General features: G+C 37.3%; 2 protein-coding genes across 2 annotated transcripts in view; one reads left to right on the top strand and one right to left on the bottom strand.

Annotated features, from left to right (window-relative positions):
• Positions 1–4,287: 4,287 nt before the first annotated feature.
• LOC140158626 (coenzyme Q-binding protein COQ10 homolog B, mitochondrial-like) lies at positions 4,288–13,482 on the bottom strand. Its single transcript, XM_072181788.1, has 5 exons — positions 13,235–13,482; positions 10,182–10,361; positions 7,798–7,993; positions 6,182–6,283; positions 4,288–5,333 (listed from the first exon to the last, which is right to left on the bottom strand). Exons 1-5 carry the CDS (start codon positions 13,321–13,323, stop codon positions 5,175–5,177), a joined length of 726 nt encoding a protein of 241 aa, XP_072037889.1. The 5' UTR covers positions 13,324–13,482; the 3' UTR covers positions 4,288–5,174.
• Positions 13,483–13,605: 123 nt separating this feature from the next.
• Positions 13,606–14,741, top strand: part of LOC140158624 (splicing factor 3B subunit 1-like) — a 45,954-nt gene continuing 44,818 nt past the window's right edge. The window contains exon 1 of the mRNA XM_072181785.1: positions 13,606–13,741. Within this exon, the coding sequence (XP_072037886.1) occupies positions 13,720–13,741 (22 nt within the window). The 5' untranslated portion in view covers positions 13,606–13,719. The remainder of the gene's footprint in view (positions 13,742–14,741) is intronic.

Genomic DNA, 14,741 nt, shown 5'->3' with positions numbered 1-14,741 from the left:
GGGTGTGAGGAGAGGACTGAGTGAGTTTTACAATACCAAACAGTGTAACTCAATACCAGGGTGTGAGGTGAGGACTGATTGAGTTTTGCAATACCACAGTGTAACTCAATACCAGAGTATGAGGACTGAGTGAGTTTTTCAATACCAAGCAGTGTAACTCAATACCAGGATGTGAGGAGAGGACTGAGTGAGTTTTGCAATACCAAACAGTGTAACTCAATAACAGGGTGTGAGGAGAGGACTGAGTGAGTTTTACAATACCAAGCAGTGTAATTCAATACCAGAGTATGAGGACTGAGTGAGTTTTTCAATACCAAGCAGTGTAACTCAATACCAGGGTGTGAGGAGAGGACTGAGTGAGTTTTGCAATACCAAGCAGTGTAACTCAATACCAGGATGTGAGGAGAGGACTGAGTGAGTTTTACAATACCAACCAGTGTAACTCAATACCAGGGTGTGAGGAGAGGACTGAGTGAGTTTTGCAATACCAAACAGTGTAACTCAATAACAGAGTATGAGGAGAGGACTGAGTGAGTTTTGCAATACCAAACAGTGTAACTCAATACCAGGGTGTGAGGTGAGGACTGAGTGAGTTTTGCAATACCACAGTGTAACTCAATACCAGAGTATGAGGACTGAGTGAGTTTTTCAATACCAAGCAGTGTAACTCAATACCAGGATGTGAGGAGAGGACTGAGTGAGTTTTGCAATACCAAACAGTGTAACTCAATAACAGGGTGTGAGGAGAGGACTGAGTGAGTTTTACAATACCAAGCAGTGTAATTCAATACCAGAGTATGAGGACTGAGTGAGTTTTTCAATACCAAGCAGTGTAACTCAATACCAGGGTGTGAGGAGAGGACTGAGTGAGTTTTGCAATACCAAGCAGTGTAACTCAATACCAGGATGTGAGGAGAGGACTGAGTGAGTTTTACAATACCAACCAGTGTAACTCAATACCAGGGTGTGAGGAGAGGACTGAGTGAGTTTTGCAATACCAAACAGTGTAACTCAATACCAGGGTGTGAGGAGAGGACTGAGTGAGTTTTGCAATACCAAACAGTGTAACTCAATACCAGGGTGTGAGGTGAGGACTGAGTGAGTTTTGCAATACCACAGTGTAACTCAATACCAGAGTATGAGGACTGAGTGAGTTTTTCAATACCAAGCAGTGTAACTCAATACCAGGATGTGAGGAGAGGACTGAGTGTGTTTTGCAATACCACAGTGTAACTCAATACCATGGTGTGAGGGGAGGACTGAGTGAGTTTTTGCAATACCAAACATATCCCATATTCTTTTCACCAATCTCCAAAAATAATGAAACTAAAAAGAAATACTAATTAAATGATAAAATATTTTATTATTCAAAAGATACACGCCAATAAATACAATTTCATCTGAATAGACAGCTGCATAAAATATCATTCAGTCAATTCAGAGTACACATTATTGTACATAATATTTCGCAAATATACATCAAAATTTAAAATCATATTGGCTTAAACTTAAAAGCATGGGCAGGTGTATTTTTCATGTACATCTTGATATGGGTCTTTCTATTATGAGGCTTATATACTTTGTTCCACCTAAAGTTAATATTCTATTCAGAGTTTTGTGCCATGCATTAAGCCTCTTCAAGAATGACCCATCAGATAAACAATCACACAATTGCTGATTGGCTGAGCAACAATCATGGCAACAAGATGGTTAACCCATTGGTCATTGTGTAGAAGGAGGGGGGGCAAAGACTTCGCCTCTGCAACTCACTTGATGGTAAACGTTGTGTATCTGGAATTCTGAACAATTAGGATATTTGTAGAAGCAGCAAGACTTGTATCATAACATTAAGGTAGTCCAACAAGTAGGACCTTTATTTTAAGTAACCAGACTATACTCAGTGCAGACTATGATCACTATCTCACATGGCGCAAGAAAGACGAATTGCGAAAGTCCAGTGACCATGCTGCCCTAAAAAAACTTTTTCGGGAGGGTCGTTAAGTGGATTTTTGAGGTTAATCTTTCTTGAGCGATCAGAGTCAGAGTATAGTTGGTATACTAAGAAAAAAACAGGTCCTACTCGACGGACTACATTGAGGATTGATTAGAGCATAGACATACCACCTAGACCTATTACTGCCCATCCTTAACCACAGCGGGAGGTGAAGCCCCGTATCCAAGGTGATATTGACGGATTGACAGGGTTACTAGGCGCGGAGAAATATCGCATACATGTTTGACGTGCTCGTTTGCGTGATTAATGCGCCGTTATCGCCGCGTCAAATGCAACATGTTCCATAGATGCGAACATGTCTGCTTGTTTGCGTCCGGTATACGTCCTTGTCAAATTCGTTTGCTAAGCAGTGTGTCGGCTTCACTACGCGAGTCAAAGTCATTGGTCTAGGTTCTCGTTTGTCTGGGGATTAGAGGATAATGCATCAGTTGTCAATCAACAGATCTATTCAATCTGACATGACCAAAGTCAGAAATTTTGAAATTTGAAGAATTGCCATTACTAACTCAGTATCTAAGCTTACTTGTGTAGAAATCCCCAACTCTCTGATGCGCTTGCTTGCAACGTTATGTACTTTTTAATGTCTATTATTTTTCTGATGGGGTTTTCCTCCATATTTTTGCATACATTTGTGTCTCAATTTCATTACTGCTTAATTTGGGTCAGATCGTGTCACATTATATAACACATCTATCTATATAGATCAGAATAGTGGCTATGTTAGACCATACAACTAACAAACCGTTACAGTCATTTTGGATAGTTCTTTCTTTGTCCACATTCATATAAATTTACAACTGATTCCAAGCAGGAGACAATTGAAGTAACATAACAATGGTCTACATGTATGTTCTGTGAAGTAACTAACAGCACTTCATTCAAGTTATAAAATGAGATGATAAGCAACATTATATTCTTAACAAAAGTGACAGTAAATGTGACCCATCACATGAAAACACACCAGTTGGCAACATGACATCAAATACCAGACAGATTGTATAGGTAGGATCGGTACAGTGGATGATACAAGTTATCAAGATATTTTCCCAGGATATTTTTTTGTTTGATGTAGAATGTCTTAACTACTCCCTATTCTACAAAAATACACCACTAATTTCTTTGGATCAAAAAAAAAAAATATCCTGTTTTGCCAAATAAAACATAGCTAAATCCTAATCCATTTGTTAGTTCTACTGGCAATGAAAGACAAATTTTAATATTTGGTCAATTTTTGGAAGGGCGGGCCTAAAACTTTTTTCATATGCTGTATGTAACAATCAAGCCCAAAGACGTGGGAAAAGACTTCAATGTCAAGTTATGCTTTCTAATTTTTGGAAAACACATCTTTTCACAACCAATAATCAAGTAAAAATGCTAACTCTTAGCCTATACTCAAAATTTTAAATGGTTATTCTTAGAATGCCAAGTCTAGAATTTCATGACTACATTATTGCAAGAACACAGGAAAAATTGCATGTTTTGGCCATTTTCCCTCAAATTGCAAAACATATTAAAAATGTTCTTGTTTAAACTAAAGAATTGTATTAGGATTTAGCTAAGTTTCATTTTACAAAACAACATATTTTTTAAATTCCAAACAATTAGTGCTGTATTTTTCTAGAATCAGGAGTAGAATGTGTACAAATGCAGGCTATTATGTGATGCTGAGACAAAGCATGCTCTTATCACTTGTGAATCTAAATGTCATAATATCTTTTGAATTAAGGGATCTGGAATGAGCGTTTCAACAGTATTTTTTGTGGGACATGAGAGCACATCAGACATATCAAATTGCATTCTGAATACGAAGAATGTCTTTCTGATATCAAATAATTTTCATTTTTGAAATTCACGATATAATACAAATTTTATGACAAATTATTAAAATTTGATATTTTCACATTTTTGATATATAACAGTCCTCGAAGTAAATTTTATAAATCTAATGATATATTCTTAAAGTGTATGTAGCTGGGAGGAAAAGCCAGCTGGGAGGAAAAGCCGACGATCAATTGAAAATTTTGACCTTTTATATTGAAGATATGGAATTTTTTCCCCAAAAGACCTAATATTTGTTTGGTGTTTTGGGGAAAAAATTCATATCTTCAATACGAAAGGTCAAAATTTTCAATGGATCGTCGGCTTTTCATCCCACCTACATACACTTTCAGTATAAATCATCAGATTTATAAAGTTTACTCGAGTACTGTTAAATATCAAAATATCAATTTTAATCATTTGCCATAAAATGTGTATTACATTGCTAATTTAAAAAATCAAAATTATTTGATATCATCAGGACATTCTTCGTATTCAGAATGCAGTTTGATGTCTGATGTGCTCTAATGTCCCACAATAAATACTCTCCAAACGTTCATACCCCATCCCTTCAGAGCAAGCTAATAATCCCTTTTCTATTATGGTATGGGATTAGTATTGGATGTAAATATTTTGCTGGATCTCATGAGAGAAGGAACGTGTAGCAATCAACAACTGTTTTGGTGTGAGGGGTCACAAATGGTATAGTAAATATTTCATTTTTGCATGCAGTTAAAATGCAATTTTATACTGAACTCCGAACACTCACACACTGACTGACAAACTACTGGTTTTTAATCGAGGTAGAGTGTTTTTTTCTGTTTTTTAATTTGATTGAAACATATATGATGTGATCAAGCAAAATCAGTCGAAGTCAGAAATATTGATTTTGATAGCCAAACAAAGGAAGTATTTCCTTTTGTTTCCTATTGTTATGGAAACCCTTAAACTGCTCACATCTTTTGAGCTGGTTGTCCAAATTCAATGGGGTTTTCTGCAAAATGTAGCATTTCAAATGATGTTTACAATCCTACAAGACACTGAAAATTGAATATATTCAACTTCAGACTGATTTACCTTGATCACACCACATATGTTGCTTGTCACTCAGTGCAAATTTAGTTTTAAGTTGAAATTTCCAACAGCCAGCGAGGCAAATCTTCACCCAACAATATCTTCTTGTGCTCCAGAAAAAATTGACTTATATAAAATCCCAAGAATTTGAAACCCATAATAAGATTGCATCTTCACTGACACTACTAATCTTTAGTTTTGAAGCTTAATTCTTTTTAACATAAAAAGGATAAAACTATTAATATATACTCTAGATAATTGGTGCCGGTCAGCTGGGGGTAAGAAGGTCTTTCCTGGCTATAACTGTCTGAGGCCCATATAACACCTCGGCTCTTTTCTCAAATGCTTTAACCATCTTCTTCACGACTTCATCAAAGAAAATGGTTGCAGCTTGTGCGTGAATCGCGGAACGAAACTCAAATGATACCTGAGAAAGACAAAATAACAACATTGGTTTAAAATTGATTCAATGCATAATGTGACAAACCATTTTATGACAGTGTTACAAAAACATGTCAAGTCTACATTTGTAGCCCTAATTAAGCCAGGGTTGTAGCTACAGTGGGCGGTAGTGGGTGGCAGAGCCCACCGCTCAATTTTGGAGCCCACCACTCAGCTGCAATTTTAGCACTGGAGCCTACCACTCAGTGGCTAAAATTGCACCATTTTATTGAATTAGTCAAATGCAAGATTTTATCAAATGCCACCCAGTACTTAAAATATCCTAGCTACAACCCTGACTGTGGCCATAATCCTATCAAGCCACCTGAGTCCTGAGGTGTCTCAGTGCTTCATGTCAAAAGTCTGAACCAACAGTTTGACTAATGGATTCAGACATGCATGCATCTCATGCAAACATAAGGCATCCCTGATCTGGCCTAAAATGTACAAATATTGACAATGTAGTATTCTTTCTTTCAGGGGGCATGATGGTGCAGCTGTCTAAAACTTGAACTTCGACTCATAATTTTGAGTTAGCTTGAGGTTGTGTGTTCGAGTCTCCATGGTGGCAATGTGCTGTGCACTTAGGCAAGTCTCTTCAACCCAATTGCTTATTCCCACCCAGCTATACAATTTAGGGATTGGGTATTTAGTGTAAGATTCGGGTCTTTGAAAACAGTGGTATCGTAATCAATCTATAATTGCACACATGCACAATTGCAATACATTCAACATTAGTGTAAACCCATTGCTATGGAAATTAATCCTGTTACATCACTACTTCTACAGCGAATTATGAAATAAACCTTTTTATTGTCAACACATTATACTTACAGAAAAATCTAGTGTGCAGGTATCTGATTTGCGAGGTAGTCCAGGTGAAAATCTCCAATATGTTACCAGGTGATTGAATAGTAAACCATCTGTACAAACAGACTGTCAATAAAATATACAGAAGAGATAGATAAAATATATATTCATGCATTGAATGCCACAAAGTTGATCCAAAGTATTAAATTTAAAGGATGGAAAAAAAAAAAGTGACAACTTTTACTAATATTTTGTTCAGCTTGTAATAGGTGACACAATATAATTCAATGAGGAAGGGGGTTGAAATTGTCAGGCATGAGAATGATTATCCATGAAAAAACCTGAAAAGTTTGAAGAAGCCTGAAAAAAAAAGTGTGTGAAATGAGGCTAAAAAGGCCAAAAATGGGCTGAAATTAAAAGTAAGCGCAGAAATTTGGACCACAAAAAAGCAGGAAATCCTGCAAAAGCAGGAAAATTCTCATGCCTGAATTGTCAATTAGGGGTCAAAAATTCTACAAATAAAACAAGGTAAATAAGAAGAGCCGGACCAGGGGCTACTTTGTAAAAAATAGCCCCTGGGCCCTGGTTCATTGGATTTTACAGGGAACCAGGGGCTATTTGAAAGGACATAATTGTTGTGATATGAATCTTAGGGATTCATTCACTGCATGTACTCGCACCCGATTAGGACCTAATCACTCACTCCACCAATAAACCAACGTGCCGGATGTCTATCAGATAGACTCACGGCACGTTGGTTTATAAATGTGACACGATCTGGTCCATGGGGGCCAAAGGAGGCATTTTTGAAAATTGACTTACTGTAATTATTACATTATATCATTAATATCAGAAGGACATTCCTCGTATTCAGAATGCAATTTGGTGTCTGATGAGCCCTCAGGTCCAACAAAAATACTGTGCAAATGTTGCTATCCAATTCCTTAAGTCGGCGGGGTAAAATAGCTTTTGTGTATTGCATGACTGTCATACGCTTACATTGACACTTTATTGATGCACCCAGTTACAAAAAACAAATAATTTCCACCTGTTACGAGGTGAACAAAGCAGGGGTCGAAATATAAAATAAAACTTACATGCACAACTCCGATCTTTTCCTAAAAATTGGCTGATTTTCACAAAATTTTACATGCACAGGCAAAATTCTACATGCACAGAGTCAAAGTTACATGCATCTGTGCATGTATGTGGTATTTCGAACACTGGAACAAAGTGCCAGGGATATCTTTTAATTAAGTGAGTGCATTGGCTTCTCAAGGAATTCAAATATAGAATGTTGAAATCACATTTTAGGGAAATTTTGGCTTGTAAAAATGGTATGTACTGTGTACAACATTTTCCACATAAAATGTAAATGAAACTGATGTTCTTGTTTGTAGTCTACTCATTCATTAAACTCCCTGAGCACTACCTGCCAATCTAAAATTGCCTCTGATTGGTCAATTACATGATATTTTCACTTTAATCACCAATCAGAATGGAGCTTTGCAAATAATTCACCCCAATTTTTTTGCATGGTGAAATTATTCTAACAATGTTGCTGATTGGGCCAATTGATAATGAAAACTTCTTTTTGGCCAATTGGCAGGTAGTACACATGGGGTTAAATTTCAACCTACCTTTACTAGATGAGGCTCAGCTAAAGTTACAACAGATGTATACCTCTCTACAAGAAGTGGTGGAAATCCAACTTCTATGAGTGCTTTGAAATGCTTGCCTTTCCTTTGCACAACTTTAGATCCTGTGCACCATGGGACAAATTCATTATAGTTTCCTACATCGGCAACAACACTGTACATTTCTTGCATTGAATACCTGTTGAATTAAAGAAATGCATTTCCATTATGAATAACAATGATGACAAGAATCAACAACACTGATTTATATTACTTGAGATAAGGTCCATCAGGGTAGCGCTAACTTGCGCCATGGGGTCATAGGTGCATTCATTCAGATTTTGGTGCACAAAAATTTAGAGGTTGCTAAAGGGTCATTTTATTTAATATGGTTTTAGATCCATAGTTTCATCAAATTAAAATTTTTTGACCCATTTGAAAACCTAGCGCTACCCCTGGATTCATGTAATAAAATCAATTACTCATTTCATTGTTCCCCTCAATGTCAACAGAAAAAAAGATGCAATAAAGATGTAATTGAACAAGGAATGCACAAATGCTAGTCAACTCATCATCACCCCCCCCCCTAACCATTGACTCTCACTAAATTCCCTTACATACCATAATCAAGATTGATTGTCACACTGTTTGCTTGACACAATTCTAACTTGAAATCTAAGCTGGGCCCATTGGGTGTATTGCTAGTTATTCAGTTTTACATCTTTGCCTTTGGTTTAGATATTCCAAATATTTTTACAGAAAAGTATGTGTTGTTCAAAATATTAAATAAAAACTTTGGCAAAAATGAAAATGTGGGCAGGCAGGGATAGAAAAAAAAACCCCAAACTTGCTTATTTCCCTGGAGAAGACTGCATTTTATGCAGTTGCACAGGAGGGTTTGAGAGGGGGTCACAAGAAAATATTTTAGTTTTCTTGTGATTGGACTGCATTATGCTGAAAACAACTCTTAAACCTCCTGTGTTAGCTGCAAATGAAAAGTAGAACATAGGATACAGAGCAATGAAGGGGGATCATTTTAATTTTCGTTTTTGTTTATAATTCATTTATTTATTTTTTCAGTCAAGATTTCCCAGGAGTGATGAAAATTTTCCAGGAACAGGTTATAAAAGTTCACTACTGTTTCCACCCATATGGGCATTTCTATACAAGCCTTGAAATAAGCAGACTGGAACCTAGACTACCCCGTAGTCCACTTGCCCATTGTGCACACTCTGGATATTGTATTTAAGCTTCAAAACTCTGATTTAATTAATGTGTGCACAATTGATAGATTTTCACATCTGTTCTTTTCAGTCACCCTACTCCCTCTGTTTGTTAGCTTCCCAAGTGGACTACTGACTTTGGATTGCGGTCAGAGATGCTTAACACGGCTGTCTATGAGCTTCTGTGGATGAGATTGTCGGAAATCTGGCCTACTAAAATTGGCCATGATGTAATGCATCTTTAAATGGATCTGGCTTGTGATTGGTCGCCCGATCTCGTTATGGTTTAAATCCTTGGTACCTGTCATTACCATTAATAACTACATGGTACACAAGTATGTGGCCTACCCGCCTTTGTGTTGTGTAATTGCATGAGAACGCGTCAATAAGTGCATGAACGCGTCTTGTATTTGCTTATGTTAAATTTGATTGATAAACAAGTATGATTGACAGTGTGAGTGTTAGGGACTTTGCCCGTTCAAAATCCCGTTTAAAATTGAAAGTCCATAGTCTATTTTTAACATGGAATTTCGCGATTAATAAACTGGCAGATTCTAAAATCAGAATTGTTCAGTATTGAAGTGCCAATACATTATGATATGTTGCATTCAATAATATAAGCCTACGTACACATTACTTTTACTGTCACTAATATAATTATATAAACTTTTTCATAACAATTTTTACTAGTATTTTGATGTAATTAATATCAGTATAATTTTGAGTTCAACTGAATGCTTTCATCATGATTAACATCAAAAATAGACTATGGCATAGTCTAACTGGAACCAGGAGCAATTTGTTTTTAAACATTGCTCCTGGTTCACTGGGAGTTTACAAGAACCAGGAGCAATTTCTAAAGAAACAGGAGCAATTTTCAAATAGTAATCCTTTTCTGCATACAATACCAGCACTACTGCATCAAGTGCAAAACTGGAACCAGGAGCAATTTGTTTTAGAAAATTGCTCCTGGTTCATGTGAATTTTACCAGGACCAGGAGCAATTGGTGGCTTTACGAGAGCAAATTTGCTCCCCTCACCCGCTTATTTCAAGGCCTGTTTCTATAAATCATTCTCATTTCATGCATTTTGTTTCAGGATCATTAACAGCAAACTGAGGATGACATTTCGTGAGTGTCAGTCAAGTACTACATTCATACTCACCCCATTATTCGCCTCTCAGAATACTCCTTTTTCTTGTTGATTAAGTTGAATGGATTGCCTATAAAATGCCTGGACTGAATATTTCTGTGTGCTTGTTGTAACTGATTGTGTCTTCTTTGAAATAAGTCATTCTTTGGCTGGTGATGGACCATAGGCCTACAGCTATAAACAGAGAGATGTCTGAAAGAAATTCAAATAACACGCTTGGTTTAAAATGCTGCTCAGTATCAAAAAAAGATGTTTATAATTTGTACACTGGGAAGTTGCGATTCACTTTTCTGCAAAAGCAATCCAGTATACTATTCAGCTTAAAGGGGAATAGGTGATCCATAGCATCATCCCCCACTTTTCTCAAAAACAATTGAGATTTTTCTAACACCGAAAACCTTTGGCTACTTTGGTATGAAATTAAAGTATACCCACTCACTGGATACCCATTACCTGTCATGGGTTACCCAGCATGGCCAAGTTGACACCACACATTTGTCCCCAAACATGATTGCAGTAGGTGCTAACATGTCATATGTTGGGTACCCAAAAAAGGTGTCGGATTACATTTTTCCAAAAGTTACCATACAATTTTGATTGGCATTTCGCAACCCCTTGTCCTACAGGTACTGGACTGGTTGATGCCTCATTTTAAGCCTAATTTTATATTCTTTCAGTGTACTAAAACTTAAAAACAAATTAAACAACGCAGTTTCAATATAAAAACAACATTAATGTTTGTGAAAAATGCCAGGGGTGAAGCAGGTGGATGCGGAGCATGAGGAGCAGGCGGATGCGGTAATTATTTCGATGAGTCAACTGTATCTTTTGAGCAAGATGTGCCTACTTTGGGCAGTCTAAAATTTTGGTGAAGTGTAATTTTAGCAACATTTTTGATACAAATTACAATCGCCTGTCATCAGTCGTCGTGATAACTGATCGGCTGTGTTTACTTCTTAACTTCCATTGCTTTACACGGTGTCATGTTTCAGTGAATCCGACTAGATTTTGAATGCAATGGTCTCTAGCCTAGAATGTGAAGCTATCGGTGAATAAATTCTTGGCTAGACTTCTCGAGTAAACTCTCAGAATCGAGAAATTAATATTTTCAGTACTTACATGGTCATGTTCATTATTCATCATATTTACTGTTGAGTGCTGGTACTTGGACTTGTCAAATTAAGTATTTCTTGGCCAAACTGGAACACTGTGAACGCTAGTGGCTCCGCGATAAACAGACGCGAATATAGTAGGTATGCTAGGTGAATTCAAATTTGCCATCAAACTGCATCATTTTATATATCAAATTAAAGCCCTTGAGTAAACAAAGCCAAAACTGAAAACCTTTTTCATAGCACTTTCCGTAGCAAAGTTACATCTTGTCAAAGACTGACTTTCATCAAAAGATTCAGCTAGCAAAATTCCCCAAAACGGCATTTCGGGGTGTTTCTAGATCTTAGTCTCATGGCGATAGCAGCTTTTTTTTTAATGGAACTGCTATCAAAATCCTCTAAAATTCCATGTGCGGGTGACTTATCACCATAAAAAATCATATATTTGGGTCAAGTGAAGTATAGAAAACATATTTATGTAGGTTTCTTTCTATGTAAAAATGCATTGACATTGTCGGCGAATGCATTGACATTGACATTGTCGGCGAATGTCGGCGAATGCATTGACATTAACTGCCCTCCAAGATGATCTAGACCGACTTCAGACCTGGGAGAAGACCTGGCAGATGGCATTTAATCCTGATAAGTGTGAAGTGCTCAGAGTCACCAATAAGAAAAAGATCATTGATGCCCAATATTCCATCCATGGGACCACACTCTGCACTGTCGACAAGGCGAAATACCTAGGTGTCACCATTCAAAGCAACCTGAATTGGAAAGCCCATGTAAACAACATCTGCAAGAAGGCTAACAGCACCCGTGGATTCCTACAGAGAAACCTCAGGAAATGCCCCAGCAGGATTAAGGAGAAGGCTTACAACACCCACGTCCGCCAACGCTTGAATATGCCTCATCAGTCTGGGACCCTCCAACCAAAGACCTTGTGAATCAGATTGATATGGTACAGAGGCGTGCTGCCGGTTCGGTCAAGTCAGACTACGACCAGAGGCATAGTGTCACCAGCATGCTGGAAGATCTTACCTGGAAGACCCTTCATGACAGGCGAGCTCACAACAAAATGATCATGATGTACCGCATTGTTCATGGTCTGGTAGCCATTCCATCTGGCCCTCCTTTCCTGTACCAATCCTCCGAGACCACCAGAGGACACAACATGCAGTACAAGCAGCAGCACTGCAGGATTCAAGCCTACCAGTACTCATTTTTCCCGAGTGTCATCTGCATCTGGAACCGACTCCCAGCATCCGTAGTGTCAGCAGAATCCCTGGACCAGTTTAGAAATAATCTGCGTCCACTGGCTCTACGTTAGTCCTCAAGTCTTGGATTCTTTTTACTCGCACTTTGTCTGCAACTGCACCTGTATATATTTTTTCTTCATGAGCAGCTAGAAGCCGTGTTCCCGCTCGTCCACATTTGCACTGCACACAGTACGACGATACTCTCGAAGAGAGGAATGTACTCACCGGTAGAAGAAGAAGAAGAATTTGGCTGACCAGCAAATGTGTTAACTAAGGTTTGCCTGGGTTACCTAAATATAGCGCGGTAGAGAAGAAAGTATACACGCGCCTTACACTGCGTACACGCTTAGTACACTACATGGACGCAACACCATGTTCCAGTTTTGCCAAGAAATACTTAATTTGATTATTGTTGATAAAAATATTATATAGCTTCAATACAAATTAGTGAATAGACAAGGCGTTCTTGGGTTATCCATTCCAGGGTTGTCAAAACCTGAGCTAATCAAACAAAAACTAAAAAAACTAAAAGGCAATAAACCTATAATTTGACGCGGTTAATTAACTGTCAAAATTGTGGAAGCTTACAAATCAACATGAAAAACAACACATACACAAGTCACACAATGACAGTCAGTAGTGAGCGATGGTTACAATTAAAAAAAGTGATTCAATTGTGGTTCCTTGTACTTACCTATACAGAGGAAATAGTCGAGACTCTGTTCTGAATATCTGTAGTGATCTTTGTGTTATCTTCGCTAAAACTTTACAATTAAGAGCCATTTTTCTTGCTTAAAATTTCTCATTACATGATAAAATACCGGCATTTTACGTCATTTGACCTTTTGAAGATAAGTTACACTTGATTCCTAAGCGACAAGCGATTGGTAATTGACCAATGGTATAGTACGCTTATCCAGCACAACAAATAACACTCTATTTCATTGGCTTAAAATCAATCGTTTGTCGCTTACGATGAAGTACAAACTCAGCATGAGGCCAAAAAAGGTCATGACAACTGGGTCAGGTTTGATAGCCTCGTAGTTATTGCGCCTGACAATTGTTTTACGTTCCAGTAATAGGCCCTTGTAAGATCTTTACCTGAGAGTGGAGATTTTCCGGTAAAAACCGGATTTTACCGATGTTAACCGAACTACATAATCACAACGTCGAATCAAAATGGCCGCGATATCTCGGGAAGGTAAATTGGTTGATTTTTACATTTAATTTTACAATAAATTCAAAATTTTGCTTGTATACAAGTACCGAATAAATAAGCTGCAATTTTTTCTGCACAAGTTGTGCTGTAAGTTTCAGTGATTGGTGTAATGAGAGTCGTAAATATTTGCAAATACATTTGCTTAATTTTTAAGCTTACTCGCAATCTGGAAATCGCATGCTCGACGCGCGACTCGAAGACGAAATCCTCATTACTTTGTCATCATGTCGACTTATCATCACGATCCATGGATCATGAAATTGAAATCGAATTTTTACATACTGAAGATATTGTGCAATGATTATGAGCTCAGAAACAATTTGACACCAAAACCAATCTTCTACTGTATTGCTAAGTGAAGTTATGACGAAATTACTGTCGGAACATTGGGCCATTTTCTCTGATAAGACTTACCATAGGAGTGCATGGGGACTTGATAATTTTGTGCCCCCCTGTCAATTTTTTGTTTTCACTGTAATTTAATCTAATTTTTGTTGAATATTATGTATGTTATCATTTTCAACACATCTGTGAAATTTTGTATGAAAATTCAAATTATAAGGTGGTAAAAAATTGATTTTTGTGCTAATTTTGGTTAAATTTTGCCATTTTTCGGCCATTTTGGGCCCATTTTAGGCAAAAACAATGGTTTTTCCCAAGCGATAACAAAAAAGTGCTTTCTCCCAGCAAATAAGTAAACTGGAATTGTTATGTGAAAAGGATGAAAGTTTTGTCAAACCATGTTTCCCTTTTGTCAGAAGATGAATTTTGGGTCAAAATAGAATTTTTTCCCAAAAATGCCCTTTTTTGACCAAAACGGTGATTTTCACCAAGGCATATCTCACAGAATAAAATATTCAAAAGTGAAGTCAATGTTGCATTCTGCTTCCTAAAGCATTGAATCTGTTGTCAATGCAAACTAGAGCATCTGAAACAGATTAATTTTGGTTTTATTCATCATTTTCTCCAAAAATGGTGTTTT

Source organism: Amphiura filiformis, chromosome 8 (assembly GCF_039555335.1).
Source record: "Amphiura filiformis chromosome 8, Afil_fr2py, whole genome shotgun sequence".
NCBI lineage: Eukaryota > Metazoa > Echinodermata > Ophiuroidea > Amphilepidida > Amphiuridae > Amphiura > Amphiura filiformis.
Note: the sequence above shows the minus strand (reverse complement) of the source record. Positions and strands in the feature narration are given on the sequence as shown.